Genomic DNA, 18407 nt, shown 5'->3' on the forward strand with positions numbered 1-18407 from the left:
AGGTCCCAGTTTTTCACAGCTAAATATAGTTTTCTCAGAAAAAACAAATCAGAAGAAATATGTCTTAATAAAATCTTCCCTCTTATTCTTTTTTGAAAACTTTTCCCTTCCATCTATCATAGGTGCATACTTAAAGTTTAAATATATGTTTAAAACCAGCATGAACCCTTGAGAATTTTGCTGAAATTCTCAACTTCATGCCAGAAGTAACAAAGTGTGGGAAAAGTAGTAGCCAACTACTAAAAGATGCACAAAACTCTTTCCAAAGAACTTCAGGATCTCACTCACATGAGTTTATATAGAAGAAAGCACAGAAATCCCCATTTGGATAATAAAAAAAAAATTATATTAAATCTTACTTTGACACATCTTATCATTCAGTATTGTGGGTGTGTTGGGGATTTCTACCTTAAGTGATGCAATACTATGTAGAGGTACTTAAATCAGTACTATATAAGCTGTCTGGAGCTCCAGAGGTCACAGAGCTCCATCAACGTGATGTTATGAGAATAAGGGCAGCCAATATAACGTTCTGCCATGGCTAAGTCTGTCTATGACTCTTTGGGGGAAAATCAACACATGAGAGTTTACTTTTAGCCGTTGAAACTAGGCTGTATAAGAGGCCCTAAATGCCCAAATCCATCTTCACTGCAATAAATACCTCTGGTTACTCCATCCTCATTACAGAATTCAGGCTAACCTAGTGGGAAGCAAGAGCAACCATACCATGACATGCAAAAAAACCCCCCAAAACCAGATTAGCAGCACAGACTGACTCAGTTACCGGTGGCTTTGCCAGCAGTAGTTGATTTAATCTGAACTCTAGCATTCCTGCAGCATCACTAATGAATTCATCGAACTGGAATTTCAAAGGAGTCACAAGGACTAGCCAACTAATTTTATGCTTATTCCATCATCTAATTCAAGTTAGAGATTCCTGTGTGGCAATAGAAGTAGAGCAAGAGTGCAGTGATGATCGGTCTTAAAAGGTGTTTGCAACAGTTCACATAAAAGGAAAACAGTTCTAGCTCTTACCTATCAGACCTTTCTCCAGAGTAAAGGTTTTGTTTGTGAACATGCATTCAAATGCCACAATATGGAAAACTTTGTTCACTGTGTTGTGGGTCCCAACAATTCGAATATACCTGTAGGGGAAAAAACAAAAAGTAAGTAGCACAAGTTAAGCACGATAATCTTCCATGCACTGACATATAAATGATTCAGTTTGTATTGTGAAGACCCATAAGAGCTGAGTAACTGTTAAAAAAATAAGAAAAGAAGTAAAAAGTATAAATTTCACAGCAAACTTGCATCTACTCAGGATGTTGGGTCCAGTACCATTTAAGAAATAAAAAATTAAAAAAAAAAAAGTAAAGAGCTGTAAATTCTATCAAAAATCTTTCTGGACTAACTTGCCAAGAATAGTAAAATGAGGGACATTCTAGTTCAGAAATGGTCTGTTGGTGCAAATGTGTGCTCATGGAGGCTTTTAATAATAATAATAAAAAAAATCCCTTTACCAACTACTTTTCACCACAACGAAAGATTTCATACAGCCAGGACAAACCCAACAAATCAATGAAGCTCCTCTGTAGAAGCCAAAAATTAATTCTGTTTTAATATGACTGTTTCTAATGCTAACAATGTACATGATATCCATATCTTTGTTGGTGTATTTTTTATTATTAACAAAAATCTGAACAGTCAAATGTTATGAAACAAAGCTAGATCTGGGTTTCATTCCTGGTTGTACAACTTATACTTCTAGACTCTAATTGAAAATCAAATAGAGCTGCTTTCGAACACTGTGACCTATTCACCTTCTGTATTAACCTGGAGGCTTCACCTTCTATAAACAGCCATTAACCTTGATTCAGCCTGATTCCCGCATTTTTTGAAGAGATTCAACAGTTCTTACTATAAATTCTGAAAAATCCTAACCAGAATGTTGTGTACTATCTCAATAAGTGTTCAGCAAGCAACACAGAAAACTACCTAAAAGAAATACAATTACCCTACAAAATGGGTTACCCACACTGCACAAAGCTTCATATTAAATGAACTAATTTAAATTATCAGAATGAATGAATGAATCTTAAGCAATATCCTCAGTCTGTGATATAAAATAACCTTTCACTTACATAGTATAATTATTGTTCCAATAATGGCTGTTCACCAACAGCATAATTTTTTTGGCTTATGTTCTTCATCATACCAAGTTGAAAAGATACACAGCTTTCAGTCCTGGGATTTCTTTTTTTTTTTTTTTAAAACAATAAAAACCCCTCATAGCTATTTACTATACTAATGCTTAACCTTCTCCTCCACTTCAAGACATGAGTGCCTTATGAAAGAGCTCTTAAAAGCAAGCCTCAATAACATTACTAATATCTGTTTGTTTTTACCATACATAGAAAAAAAATCTTAAAAAATAATTTAAAATTAAATCCACCTATTACGTGCAAGAGACAACTGTCACCTGAACATCATGACATCACGAAAACTACCAGTTTTTGAACTCTGCTCCTTTTAGCTTATAATAGTTTTATTTAAAAAAAGTTATTAAGTATTTAGATTAAAATTACAGAACTGATATACAATATGCTCAGTTTCACTTTAAAAAGTGATTTGCATTATTATGACTTGAAACAAAAAAGAATCATATGCTAATCCCTAATATTAACTTGCAGATCAATTAATTATCACAGTAGCAAATTTCCTGCAAGTCATTCTATGCAGAAAAAGTAAGATTTGCAAAACTGGAGAAAATATTTTTCATAAAGAAGGTGAACCTGTATTTTAAGAGTAAAGCAGAACTTAGCCCTCACCATGTAACTGTGAGAAGTGCCTGCAAAGAGCATCACAGGGACCTTGGTTGACAGTCAGGGAAACAGAAGTTCTTTCTTTACACCTGCCCATGTGAAACAGTTGCTGCAGGGTGATATGTGAAATGCCATCTTTTGGGACTCACATTATGAAGGCAAAACTCTATATCAGCCTCAGTTTTTCAAAAACATGCTGAGGATAATTTGCAGTGCTTTTGCAAGTGGTGCACAGTCAGGTACAGCCATAGCAAAAACATGGTAGACACACAGGAGCAAGAAATCTTTGTTAGAAACCAAGGTTTCTATTCACAAGGCTGACCTGCAAAACTGATGCTGAAGGTCCAGAGAAAATATTATAACCAAATTATTCAGGGGACTAACAGTTTGCTGTTCAGAGAAAGTTAACCTGAAATTTGAAAGAATCTCAGTTTTAGGAGGTCTGGTACACATCTTCAGCTAACAGTATGCGTCTTCCTTGAAGTTATAGGCAAAGACATATTTGGTACAGTCTTTTCAGATTATTTTATTTTTGTCAATTCACAAGCAGAGTATGAACTCTAAATACACAGGCAATGACCAGGATCCAACAACAGTAAATGTTCTCATTCTATCCAGCATCAGAAGCACAGAATTCAACTGAACACGGAAACAATCTTGGAACATTTATAAGTGCACGTGGAGGCTGGCTCACCACAGAGACTCCCTCATCTCTCAGACAAGAAAAGTATTGATTGAATTGTGCTGCTTGGACAAAACACGCTTCAGGCTAACCAACAGAGCATTACTAACGGCTATATTTTCACACACTGCAGTTACGTTTCCTTGCTTTAAAGGAGAATAAACAAAGTAACAATATTAATAGGAATACAAGAAACTGCTTCATAATTAGCCTTAAAAGGTAATTTATTTAGATTTTTTTGTGTTATGAAATTGTAACACCAGAACAAAATTATTGATTGTTTTTGGCTTTTTTGTAAGTTGGGTGGGGTTTTTTTAATACATCAAAAGGGTGAAAGACACTCAAAACTTAAATAGTTTGCCACAGGAAAAACATCCTTATCATACTGCATACTTAAGTTAAATAACATATCACTCACTGGTTCACAAAGTTCTCTGCCAACAGTTAGAAAGGAACAAAGCTTAATCTTGTATTCTAAATAGCCTATCAGTTTTTTTAAGCAATAGGTAACAATGCTTCACATTGCTGAAGAGCTTTAATTTTGTGGTAATATAAAACAAAATCCCATCCATTAAAATAATTGCATGTACATTAATATTCTAAAGTATATAATTTTGATGTTGTAATATTATTGCAAGGTAGAATGTAATGATATGACAAACCTTACCCTTCCTCCCCAATACATGTAGTTTATTCTTTCCTTATATCTCTCAAGGTGAATGACCAGCATGATTTCCTGCCTGAATCTTGCATTCTTCTACTTCATGGAAATTAATGTAATCTTCAGAATTACTTTAAACACCCTAACTTCTAAAGTCACATTCTCAGATTTTGCATAAAAATTGTAACTTACTATTCCACTTGAAGCAAGATACTAAAGACAGTAATGTTCCTTCAATTAAGCACAATTTATTAGAAATGCCCAGTACTGTGAAGTAAACAAGCTGTATCTGAATTTCAAAGATCACCAATGAAGAGTGATATTGAAGGTACATAACCTGTTTCAGAAGAGTCAGATGAAAATGTAGATACTGAAGTAGTACATCTCAATGAGTAGAACACTAAACAACAGGCTGAAAAAAATAGAGCTGTTTGAGAAAGATGATAGTAAGGAAAAACTGCAATGCGAACAACTTCAATATGAGCAATGAAGTCTTAATTCAAAGTATACAGACTTCAGAAATTTAAAATGCCTATTATAGCTCATGACATGCCTGAAAATGTGTAAATTTTCCTAAGTATTTTTCTGCCAGATGGAAATGCAACTGAGTCATAATTAAAAATAAAAGTATCCTTCAGGCAATCAGAGTATGTGTACCATCAAATCGTTCTCCTGGAGTGATTTATTAGTTGGAATATAAGAGTGCAGGCAACAAAATTAATATGATCAATTACTGAGCCCATGCAACTTTTGACAAATGCTTAAAATATATGGAACATGTTCTGTGTAATCATTTATTAAGTTTTTAAAACATACTGTAGTGGTTTTGGCTGGGATAGAGTTAAATTTCTTCACAGTATCTTGTAAGGTGCTGTTTTGTATTTGTGCTGAAAAGATTGTTGGTAACACCAGGACATTTCAGCTACTGCTAAGCAGTGCTTGCACAGCATTCAAGGCCTTTTCTTCTTTGCACCCTGTTCCACCAGCAAGTATGCTGGGTGTGCACAAGAAGTTGGGAGGGGAAACAGCTGGGGCAGCTGACTCCAAATGTCCCCCCTTTCTGGGATGGAATATCCCTTTTTACAGTTGGAGTGATGGTGTTTTCCTTCCCAAGGAACCATTACACATGATGGAGCCCTGCTTTCCTGGAGATAGCTGAACACCTACCTGCCAATGGGAAATAGTAACTGAATTCCTTATTTTGTTTTCCTTGTGCATGTGGCTTTTGCTTTACCTGTTAAAACTGTCTTTATCTCAACCCATGAGTTTTCTCACTTCTACCCTTCTGATTTTCCCTGCCATCCCACTGGGGGTTACTGAGCAAGTGGCTGGGTGAGGCTGAGCTGCCCACTGAAGTTAGCCCACAGCACCATGGTACTGCTTTTGGCTTTAGATGGCAGAGCAGTAACAGGTAAGGCTCTCTGACTTTGTTCAAAAGGCCTAAGATACAGACAACTGCAAATTAAGCACTGTGAGATCTAACGGACTTCTGGTTCCCACAAGCAAGTCTGCATCGTACCTGCAAGAGTATTATACCTGAAGATAATTAGGTAACAGTGACAAGAGATTAGATCAGTGAGCAGACTCTGTGTACAACTGTCTACAGAAAACTAGGAAGATAATGCTCAGGCCTGATGTATGTTTGAAAAATCCATCTTCTCTCCATCAAGTGTAGGGAGATCCTTCTGACAACTTAGACTGCAAAGCTGGGACACTTTTCTGCAGAACTGCTGTGAATACTGGTGCTGACAGTCCCTCTTTGTATAATGATCTGTTCTTCAAGGCTTTTGCTCACAAAGAGGTAAAATTTCAACTCCTTTTTTTAATAGGACTGATCAACCAGCCTGTGTTTGTGCAATTGCCCCGACCCATGTGCAGGACCTTGCACATCACTTGTGCACTGTGTCTTGTAATACTTAAGAATAAACTCAAACTTTGCATAGTTTTGCAACCACTTTTCACCTGTTCAAGTAGTGAGAATACACTCACCTCTAAGATGAGTGGGATTCTCACACCTTCAACACTACTTGCTTACAGTTACTATAGTCCTCTGAATCAGGAAAAACAGAGGAAAAAACAATGATCATATTTTTAACAGATGACTTTTCCTGAAATACAATACATGTATCATTTTTGCTGATTAAATCAACATAAATGTGTATACTAACTATTTTCAGTAGCCATACAGAGTCATTCTTCTGTGTGCTTGTCATTAATTAAAGAGGACTGCTGACCAAACTTACTTGTGTATGCTGAATTACAAGGTAATTTAAACGCTTTGATTACCAGTAGATGGAAGGGGTAAAAACCAGCAAAAAGCCCAAACCCTAAATGAATGAAAAAAAACTTTAGAGCACTTTGTTAGTGGATGACACAAGCTTGGACAAACCTGATTAATCTGAGACAGGAATGATGAAGAATTAACTATACAATCAAAATCCTGATGTCAAACTATGAATTTTAAGTATATTGTTCACTGAGAAAGAGACATGGCAGACAAAAAAATGAGGACAGACATTAAAACCACTACAGGCATTTTTTCCAGTGAAATTAGAAATTGTTCACTTTCCTGTCAGGAACAAAGCATCTTTACACAACACAAAGTTACCTATAAATTTTTGTGGGATAGCAGACTAAAAGAATCACAATTCAAGGGCTAGACTAGCACCTCTGTCAACAGACTTTAGATTCAACTGATAGACTGGGGGGGAAGACAGAAAGAATCCTGAATCATTCTTTAAAGAGAAAACCTTGATCACTTTGAGGGGTTTAAAAGTACTTCTCTGGCAGGTGAACAGGACTGCAGCATGAGATTTTGCTCCTTTAGAAGACATTTTATTTTGGTTTCTGGCCCCATTTGAGAATAATGGATATTGACAGTATTTAAGTGCTATAAGAGTTTCATCCACATGTCACAAACTTCTCTAGTCACAGTTAGCCATGCTACACTTGGCCCTGAAATTTCCATAAGAGCTATCTGTATTACTTTTTCTTCCTTCTCCCCCAACAAGAAAATTATTTTAACTAGAGGGAAACAGCATGTTCTACCAGATCCTGGTAGAACTTCAAACTGCTAAAATTTGAATGAACTACCTAGGTTGATTATTTAGGCACCCACATGGCCATGGCCGTCATCCATTCCCTATTCTTCCCAGAGATATTCTTCACCTTTACATGAAACTGACTTGGGCACTCTGTTGTGACTACAAATACTCACCTTTCTGAACAACTACATTATGTTTTAATTCTGCTCCTTATATTTTTACAGCTGACATATAATTTGGATATCAGATGCTGCTGAGCATACCATTAATTCAGCTGTGGATACCCTAGAGGACTAATACCAGTGCTCCGCTGTCTGCATCAGAACAGTACTTAGGACATACGTGTCAAAGCATAAAAATGTGCATTCTCTAGGATCCATTTTAATCCTTCCTTATAACAACACCAGTAAGATACAGACAAACTCTGGAATATCTTAAGCACAGATTCCAATCCCTTGAGAATATTGAGACAGAAACTAAGAGAGGTAAAGGAAATTATCTGGTATTTTGCACTGATATCCACTCTAAGTTACTGATATCCACTCTAAGTTACTATCAAAGTAACAGTGAACTAAAATAAAGAACTAAATCTACTATGTACAAAACAAGCTCTTAAGATCCTGGAATTTCAAAGCATTTGGTATGAGACACCAGTGCTAGTCTTACACACTTCATATCTCCTAACTGCTTAGAAACCACTAACATTCACATTCTGATCACTGCCTCAGAGATGCGTGAGATACAGCCCAGCACACAAGGGCATTAGAAGACATTCTGTTTGTCTTTTAGCGGAAAAGGACACAGTGCTATTCACCACCATCTAAATCCCATTTATTGACAACTCTGTAAAATGTATAATCCTTCTGGTTCACACAGCTGAATCAACAGACTCATGGCAGGAAGATAAAAAAAGCATGGAGGAAAAATCTGTTGCCAAAATTAAATCATGTGGAAAAAAAATGGGCATAAATATATAAAATAATTAAGCCAGAACAAACATGGAAAGCATTTCTGTCTTTTGATAGGAGACAAGTTGTCCTGCACTTAGACAACGAAGTCTAATAGAGTCTATTTTACACCAAAGGAAATCCCTGCTGCAAATACAGAAAACAGTGACAAATCAAGTAAAACACACAAGACAAAACTATTGAACTCTAGTAGGAAAAGCATACATAACACCTACAAAGCCTGTACAGTAAGAAACATTTTCTCCTTTGCAACTGAAGTAAATACAAGCAACAGTGTAATGGTTTGAAAACACAACACATTTCTCTTTACAAGTTACTAAAATGTGTATCCAAATATTTTAAGCTGCAGCATTCAAGTGGCTAAAAATATTGATATACAATAATCACATAGGATATGTAATTGCTTGTGTACTATATAGAAGCAGTATATCAATCAAGCAACCAATGTTTCTGAACATATTTAACCAAATTAACACAAATATGGGAATGTAATTTGCATGATGTGATAATACATTTTATATTCTATGCATAAGAATAATGAGCTTATAAATCATAGTTTTTTCATGTTTTTCAATTTATTTGTTTTTAAGAACAGAAAACCCCAAATCTGAGGTAAACTTGCTTGCATCTGAATCTTCACATGGTGTGCATCTCTAGTTCCATTCAATTTCTCAAATCTGAACTTGGCTCTGTAAGCTTTGTTTCAGGTCAGATCTGAAACCAAACCAGTTCTATTTCCTAGAACCTGTCTAGATATGCAGAGAAATCTGTAATTTCACCTGATCTCATGGACTTCCACCACATGAATTCAAAATCTGGTAGAAGAAGGTAGTAAGATTCTGATGAATCTACATGAAATCTGTATTTAAACCCTATCCCTGATTTGAGTTTGCAGCTAAACCCAACTAAAACATCACCTTCATTTATCTTCATGCCCCATTGAATACAGCAAATGGGACCCTAATAAATTAAATTTTACAGAAAAAAAATAGTTCTTTCTAAATAGAGAAGAAAGCATTATTCCTCAGGAAGTCTGGTTCTAGCACAAAGTGGACATGAGACTTAGCAGACATGAACTTGCACTGCATTCCTTCCAGGCTGGTGTGACATGGAGCCAGATTCTTCTCAAAATGCACTTAACCTTCAACAGGACTTGTTTTCTTTGAATCACAGTATAACCTGATGTGGTTTCATGGCTTTTGGTCAATTAAACTTAGGCTTCATTATACAGATACACTGAAGCCTCCACATTTTTAAACACACTGAATAATCAGAAGAAAATACAGAAAAGCTGTGTTCAGTGAAATTTGAGAATGCTTTCCATTTTCCCCAACTCTCATGTTCCACCAGCTTGTGAATTTAACAGTAATTTAATGCAGTAATTGTTTCTTGCTCCAAGGAGAACATGTCAGTAAGAGCCATCTAAATCTAGACTGGAATCAGACTATATACAATATGACAAAGAAATACTTGAAAAGTATTAGAAGAAAGTGATCTACAAGCAAGTGGAAAAAAAAAAAAAAATCAACATGCATCAAGGTAGTTCAACAAAGAAATAACTGTGGCTTTGACCTGTGTTTAAAAAAGCAAGGAATTTAGAAATTCTTCCTACAAAACTCTAGTGAAGATACATACAGAAAATTGTATTTAGCTTTGGCATCTCAATATCTGACAGATGGTAGTAAAGAAGGGTGAATTTTTTAAAAGAGGATGAAAATTTAAAAAAAAAAATGGCAATTACTGAAAGAATCCTTTTTACATAAGGATGTTTGGATGAATCATTACTAAACAGAAGTATAGCGACTCTAGGCACATAAGCAGAAGAGAGTAATAGAAGACCTCCAGGGCTCTCAAAAGGGCATCATAAACACATATGAAGAATGAAATGTTAAATAAATAAAAAATAAAACCTAACCAAACACTCCCCCCACCACTGTAACTTTTTACTTACCAAGAAATATATACAAAGATATATGCAAGGAACCCTACCATCTGTTATATTGAAATTATACTGGGAAAGTGCTAAGCAATACTCTGTTAGAATCAGCTAAGTACTGGTAACATAAAAAAGACTGGATGCATCTTTTTAATCAATATTTTTAAGATTTCAAAATTTGTACCTATGGATACAACTCCTTGTAGCTGGAGGTGGTTAGAAAATCAATGCAAAAATATTGCTGGCTCAATTTGTAATTTGCTGCACAAACAATTTTGGAATGCTGAAATGTGGGGTAATCCATTAAGCTATGTTTGCCTTACACATTTAAAACATTTATCATAAAGTTTTTAGTGTTAATATTTAAGTAGTTTATATGTAAGGCAAGGATGGCTTTGTTAATTGGTTCCTAAAGATATGATCATACAGTTATTAAAACCACCATACCCAGTGATTTACAGATAAAGACATTAAACAGCAACAATGCCACTTACAAGAAACATCAACTCAAATTCTTCAACAGTAGAGATTTTATATTTGTAGCAGCAAAACTCCTAAAAAAAAAAAAAAATCACAAGTAATGCCCTACTTAAACTAGTGAAATTCTGATTGATTTGATGGGTTTTTTTTAACATAATTAAAAGTATGCAACACCAGTTCTGCTCCTGATCCCACAGAGCTTAACCAAACTCTTAACTATGATCATTCTTCACATCTTATGGAAATATATATCAGATACTACAAAATGTAAGAGAAGCCTCACTGTAAGACACTTTTCACATTTTTCAGATTGGTGAAACAAAACGTCTGATGCAAGACAGATCACTGAAAGTATAAACCAATTATTTCTAAATTCACTAAATTCTGTGTTTCGTAAGAAAAATCTGGCATGGTATCAATTAGCAGTATCACCGGCCACACATATATGTGGTTGCTACCTCAACTAATCAGTGTGTCTACTCTGCACTGCTTACACTTCCCACCATATTCAAGACCTAACTGCTAACTACCGCAGGCCTGAACTGAGCTATAAAATAAAGGACAAAAGAAATATTTATGGGACTGTTCATCAGACATGGACAGTGCAGCGGATTGAATCTTGTAAGCTTCATAGTTCTAGCTATTTTTAAACCAAATTGTATTTTACTGGAACTAATAGATAACATGGCAAAAGAAGATCATAAATTTGGATCACAAGTAGGCCTCTTTAACCTGCACAAACACCCTTACACAGCTCAGGAGCAGTAATACAGCAGAAGAGAAGGGCAATGACTTCCAATATCTGAATATGGATAACAAAATCTCCAGAAACTCAAGTTTCTGTGAGAAGAGTTGAATTATATTTATTTTAAAGACAGACAACCACTTTAATGTATTTCTTGTTCATGCTGCTTCTCTCTTCCACTTTCTTTTTCGATTTGTTTTAGCTGTAGAGTGGAACGACATTTATCATTTTGCCACACTTTCTTGCTGATTTAATAAGTAATCAGGAGAAGAACTGTTTGATTAATTCAGAACAGTACTTCACAACAACGCACCAACTCAAATGATTACAATGTCTATTAGTGCACTGAAACACTACCATCAGGCTGGAGTGGTACATTCGATGCTATAGCTGCAAGAAAATGTTATAATTTTGTTAAAATGTAGTTCTTTGTCTCCTACAATATGGAAATAATTTATGTTTGACATGTCTGAACTACACCACTAAAACTTGTGAGCTGGTGAGCAGACCTGCAGAAGACAGAAATATATTTACTGAACTACTGAATTCAGGTCTCTTCAACTAGTTTCTTAACAAAACAACAATTTGTTTTAATACCCAATCATATACTTCCCTTTATATGGTAAAGCATCTAAAAATAATAAACTGTTTTAAATTGAACGTCAGAAATACTAGTATCAATCTGGAGGAAATGGAAGAAGAACAGAATAAACAGTAACCAGAAAAATAAAGTAACACTTGTATTTTAAATATTATTTAAGTGTAATAGAAAAGAAAGTTTTCACCTGTCCAAAATTTGCTCAGTGTTGAGTGAGCTGCAGATAGGTTCCTTCTGGGTGATACTTATCCATCATAATAAATAAGCACCTGAATATTACCCATGAAGTTTCATTCTGTTCAAACATACTTTAAGTCTAACAGCTGAGTTGCTATGCTTTTAATAAAATTATAAAAGTAATTACATTTCTGGAAATGAGTTCAGTTTTGTGTGCTCTTTGGCTCACACCTTATCTTTAAGCTAATAATACTTTTCTGCACTGAAATAGTTTGCTGATGATTCCAGCTCAAATGAAAGATGACTGAACATCTTTACCAATATATGCAGTAAAGCCAAGCTGCAATAAATCAGACTTCTGCTGTAATTCTATATTAATATATTAACTCCTTCAAGCATCCACCAAAAAGATTCCACTATTTCTGTCAATATATGCAGCTTAAACCATACAAGACAAGCTGGTGCCAGAAGTACCTAGAAAACTGACCTGAATGAAAGAATTACCTTCCATTTTGTCTTGAGACAATAAACAACATATTTCCACTGAAAAACTAAGAAGTTAGGATGTATTTACGTTCAAATAATGTTTCACCACAGTTACTGGATTTTTTCAGGAAAACAAAAGAGTTACAGGTTGTCACACATTATCACCTATATCACTGGTGGAAGAAATATCTCACTGGGGTGAATGCAGCAATTTGTCATTTATACAACACCTTCAGGTCACCACAGCTTAATGTAACAGGACACTAACAACAAAATACACTCAGACTGCGTTGCAGTGAAGGGCATTACCATTGTGAACATTTCAACTGAGGGAATTTTATGAAAGTAACTGAGCACTGATAAAGAGGCTTATGCTGCATATTTGTATCAGCAACAACAACAAATCTGCCTTGATCTTCCTTTGTAATACCTTCCAAATACTTAATAACAGATCCCACAGACATTGAAAGGACATGAAAAAATCAGTACCTGCTTGTGCACAAATATTTCTAACAATTGCAGGATGACAGCTTCTGCAGTGAAATAAGTTTTATGGCCATGGAAGAAAAAAACCTAAAGTAATAACTCCTTTCACTATAAACAAGGAATTTTTATTTGGGAATCAAACAGAGCTTTATCTGGATACCTACTTAAAGACAGAATGCATTAAGCCATCATCCTTTTAGCTATCTACACATTAAGGAGTGCCAGATAGAGGTTTCATCCACTATTTCAAAAAAGTAATACATTCACTGTGTATCAAAATTGTACTGAAAAAGCTGAAAGTTGCAAACTGATAGGCTTAGAGTCAAGTTATGACAAAATAAAGGCTCCTTAATTAATTTTAATGATCTACTTAGGATCATCTAATGTAACAAACTTAGTTCTTCTTCATAAACCTCTTTTTCAGTCAAGAAGATATGTAGGACTCAGAAAGTATAAGATGACTTTTCCCAGCTTAATGTTGTAACTGAAATTATTTCCATTACTCATGAAGGTCCTGTATAAGGCCTCAATTCAGGTAAATAATCTTGATATTTTTTCCTCTATCATTAAATTTGGTACTATGTTCAAAAAAACACTCAAATGTAACTCTAAATAACATTTTTTCCTCTCTCTAAAAAGAAAATAAATGTGGACATTTTTAAAATGCTCTGATCCATCTAACCTATTACCATAATATCCCTGACACCACGTCATAAACTTGGGTCCTACACCTGTTTTCACATCAATAGCAGCTAGAAGAATTCTGCCCATCCAGCACATCTCTAGCACTGACAAAACAGAGCTCCCAAAATGAACCCACAACATTTGTTTTAATAGGAATTTGTTTTCTTTCACATCTGTGAGTATTACTGTTTCACATATTTTGGAGTATTGCTGAACTTAGTTATGACTTTAAAATGTGACTCCTCAATGAAGAAAAAAACTACTATACTTCAACCAAAAAGTCAGAAGTAAAAAACGGAAGGGAAAAAAAGAAAGTAAAAAAAAAGGTCTTTTCAATAGTTATTATCCTGCATAGGAGGTGAGATAGTGAGAGTGAAATTAGTGATTTAGGATATTAGCTCTAACAATTGTACAGCCTATCAAAAACCTGAACTTGCACATTTGTATAGAAAAAAAATTTGCTGAGCTAGTGTATTCATCATATCTACCCTCAGGATATCCGATAGCTCTTAATTGTTATTACCTTGTATCTGGCCTTCCCGAAGTGGCTATGAGCATACACAACTCTCTCATATCCAAAATCCAATTAGATCATTACAACATTACACCAGAACAACTGCCACTGAAAGGCATTAGCTTGTATTGTATCTCCTTCAAGAATATTTTTCCTCTAAATAACATAATTCTTGACTGAGAAGTGACAGCACTGCTCTGTGGCAAGGAGTATCTTTTAAAGGAATCTTATCCAGTTATGTGAATCTTGAATCTGTAGACGTAACGTTCATTAGCATTTCAATTCAATTTACCTGAATATACTGTATTACCTTTTAAACCATCTACTTCATTTTATTAAGCTGATAATTTGAACTCAGTAGTGCATTATTTTGATATGCAGCTAAAAGAGAAGTTTATGTATTTTATTCTTATATATTAATATAGTGAAAACATCTTTCAGGAGGCAGCTCTTCATTATACTTCAATGTTTTATTCCTAGCTGTAATTTATGTCAGTTATGACTAGGAGGCTATTATCAGGCTAATACTATCTTTTCTTCCATAATATTATTATTCGCAGTATAATGACATAAATCTCTGTTTGGAAGCAGAAGCAATCAGTATTATTTATTGCTGTGTTTTCATTAACTAGAAATGTACAGGGAATACAGAACTGTGACTTATTTCTGTCCTTCACAGATGGAACCTTTGAATTTCAGAACTAAGGTTCCCCCATCACATGCCCCTCTGGCCTTCCTTACCTATGCCCTAAGTCAAATTTTCAGACTTCGTTTTCAGATTTCTTACTATATCTCCTCCTCTCAGTTCATGCCCACTTTCCTTCACCTTGGCAGCTCACCTAGTGTTAGTGTTTCCCATTTCCTTACTAGGTCATGTATCCTGAAATAAGATTATATATTTAATACATTCAGAATGAATCTTGATATACTTCAAATACAGCCTCCAAATTTTACTCGAAATCAATAACTAACCTGTGTACTTTTCACCATAAAATGTTTACAAACCCTACTGCCTCCATATTTAGCAGGTAATCATCGTATTGATTAATGAATGCCCTTTCATGTATGCCTTCTCCATCTATTTCGTATCTGATCATAGAGCTTTCTTGACTTTCTACAATTCCCAACAGCTCAACTATATCAACCCCAAACTCAAAGTTCCTGATTTTTTTTTTTAATATTATTTTATATTGCTTTTTTTAACGTATTACTCCAGAGAAGCCTGGTCAGTGTTTCTACCTACATACACACAGCTGTCTCTCAATATCTCGCTTTCAGATTCTTAATGTCAACTCAGGAAAGAGATGGGTAAGCCAAAAGAGGTCAATAGTGCCAAAATGTTAGTGAAACATAGGTTTACAGAAACTGGTTTCAGAGAAAAGTGTTCAGGAGCATGCTTACTTAGCAGAAGTAATTGAAGCACAGGGAAACAAAGGTGTGGTAATTTTAATGCCACAGTACCATTGCTTTTACACCCTACATTGTGGATTAAAGCATATACTAGACACTTACAAAGAATCCTCAATCTCAGCAGCTGAGACCTGCATCCCTACAACTCACATGCTGTTGTTATCCATGGCAGCCCAATTAAAATTTAAAAATGTGCACGCCTAACTGATGTTAGGATATTTTAATTTTGTTATACACACATACCATAGAAATAGGATTTGTAGATGATCAAACTGCAATTAAAATGATCTCTTATACTCAGTGATTCCAGTATATTTGTTGATTTTCCACAAATAAGTAAACCAAAAACATAGTGGTTGGATGTGAATAAATTTCAGCTCTAATAATTTTATGTCGCTGCAATACTAAAAATCATTTGCCCTTGCCCAATATCTGATTCCATTTTCTATATGTAATGATCAAGTCCATGTATTAACCACTGCGAGAAAACATTACAATTAGATAATACCTAAAGATGCATGTCCGGTACATGACAAGCAATTTAGGCAACGAACAGGTAACAAAATGTGTGATGCTAGGAGAAGATCAACTAGCACAAAAAACTTGGTATCTACTTCTGCTTCAGATATTTAAGACAAAAAGAAAAAACAAAAGAACAACAAAAAACCTCAATCAACCAAACAACTCCACAGTATGACTATAACTAAGGAAACAGTAGAAATAATAGGAAGGGCAGCAGAAGAAAAAAAATAAAATGCAATGAAAATTAATAAACACACAGTTCCATATTATTCTTCACTTATCTCATTCCAATACATCTTCTTAAAGGAACTTGCTTTTAAAGTAATATTTAAGTTCAAAGCAAAAAGTAACAACAACAAAAAATACTTCCCCAGACAAACGGGATCTGATTTTACTGTGACACCTCTTATCATATTTAGCTTCAGGACTTCAAAAATATTCATCATGTTTTGCGAAGGGGGAAAAAAACCAATTCTGCTGAAAGGTGTTTTTGTTTGGTTGGTTTTTTAATCCCCCTTAGAAGAATGACCTCATGTTTGAGTTTACCTGATTGGAATCCACCTGTACCCCAAAAAGGCATTATAAAAAGCATAAAGGGGCATTACTACACTACTGTTTCTCATGATAGATAGAAAACTGTTCTCCTGCACAAATGCAGCATAATTTTGAAAAATACCCCTTCAGATGTGCATTACCAATGTTAATTTATAAGAATTCAAAAATTATTTTTATTATTAATAATACACTATTGTAGAATGTCAGTATTCTAAAAGGTAAAACCTGTGCACACGCTTTTAGTTCTGCACCTACAGCTTCAGTTTTCTACCTCTGTTTCAAAGCAATAACATTGCACATATAAAAACAGAAAAGGACTTCTACAATTAATAAATAAAATGCAAAAGTATGTTTTATTACACTACAAATGGAGAGCACTGTAGCTGCACCTGTATTATGACTCTTATGTTTGTTTTACATTAGCGAAGTCTGTTAGCATGACTATTCTATACCAAAAAATTCAACTACAAAGTAACACACATTCTCATAAATACTAATACTAAAGGCCTGAGACATTTACATTAGAACTCAAAGTTAAATCTTCATGACTTTTGAAATATTAAACTATCATCATCATCAAAAATACATTTTCAGAGGTATTACATACATTTTATGCTGTGATGTCCCTTTCCAGAAAGATGCAGTCCAGACCTACAACTTCAATAAAAGGTGTGGAGCTTTATTCAAATAAAAGGCTGAGACTGAAAACTTGCTGAATCCTTTGGCCTGGAAAAAGCAGACTTACTTCCATGAGAAACATACAGTTCAAACTACTAGTTTTTCAGAGCGAGTTTATATATGGCTAATGTACCCCTTTCCTTTTAAAACAAAAAAGATTACTGAAATATTCTGTTACCAATTTTTCTTCTATATTTATACATATACTATTGTTAGTGCCATAGGATAATTAAGCTCTGCACCAGTAGATCAGGATAAACAAGCTTGACTTTCCTTACTGTCAATGGATTAATACTCTTTGGCTCTCCTTTTTTACAAACTGTCTGTTCAGGACCTATTCTCCACAGTGTAAAGAATTCACTATATTCTTGATAACCAATAGCGGTTTGCACTCACTGTTCTTACTCTATAATAAATTCAGTCTGAAAATTAACATTAAACCTGTTCCATGCGCTATGAACATGTAGTTAGCAAAAAAAACCCCAAAATCTTTCTGAATCAGTGGAGATTAGAATGATGATACATCCTAAAAGATGATACATTCAGGACAGAAGTCATTAGCAGTAGCAGAAATGCACCAGTTCTAACAACCACCTTTGAAGTCCCCACACTTTATATTTTGTTTTGAAGTACAACATTTACTCCATGGTCAACACACATTCAAACATAAAGCTTTCAGATATAGCTGTAGAAATTCTAACTGGTGGAGAATCCTGAAGAGGGAAAAGCTATGTCAAAAAAGTAGCACATCAAATAGTGGCATCATAAAAATTATAGAATACATGATCATATTCACTGGAGGTCCCTAATAAAAATTAAATGGTGTGTATATACATACACATATATGTACACCTAAAATCACTAAAGTAATCAGCACAAAGCCACACTTAACAGCTAGAATGAACTTCACATATTAAGAAGCTGACTTAACACAGCACTCAATTAGAAAGATTCAATAA

The 18407-nt window shown here is 34.7% G+C and overlaps 1 protein-coding gene across 1 annotated transcript in view; it reads right to left on the reverse strand.

The window, feature by feature from the left end:
* BTBD9 (BTB domain containing 9) overlaps positions 1–18407 on the reverse strand; it is a 129185-nt gene that overhangs the window by 50551 nt on the left and 60227 nt on the right. The window contains exon 8 of the mRNA XM_074897026.1: positions 1036–1145. Coding sequence (XP_074753127.1) covers positions 1036–1145 — 110 coding nt within the window. The remainder of the gene's footprint in view (positions 1–1035; positions 1146–18407) is intronic.

The sequence above is a fragment of the Athene noctua genome, chromosome 1 (assembly GCF_965140245.1).
Source record: "Athene noctua chromosome 1, bAthNoc1.hap1.1, whole genome shotgun sequence".
Lineage (NCBI taxonomy): Eukaryota > Metazoa > Chordata > Aves > Strigiformes > Strigidae > Athene > Athene noctua.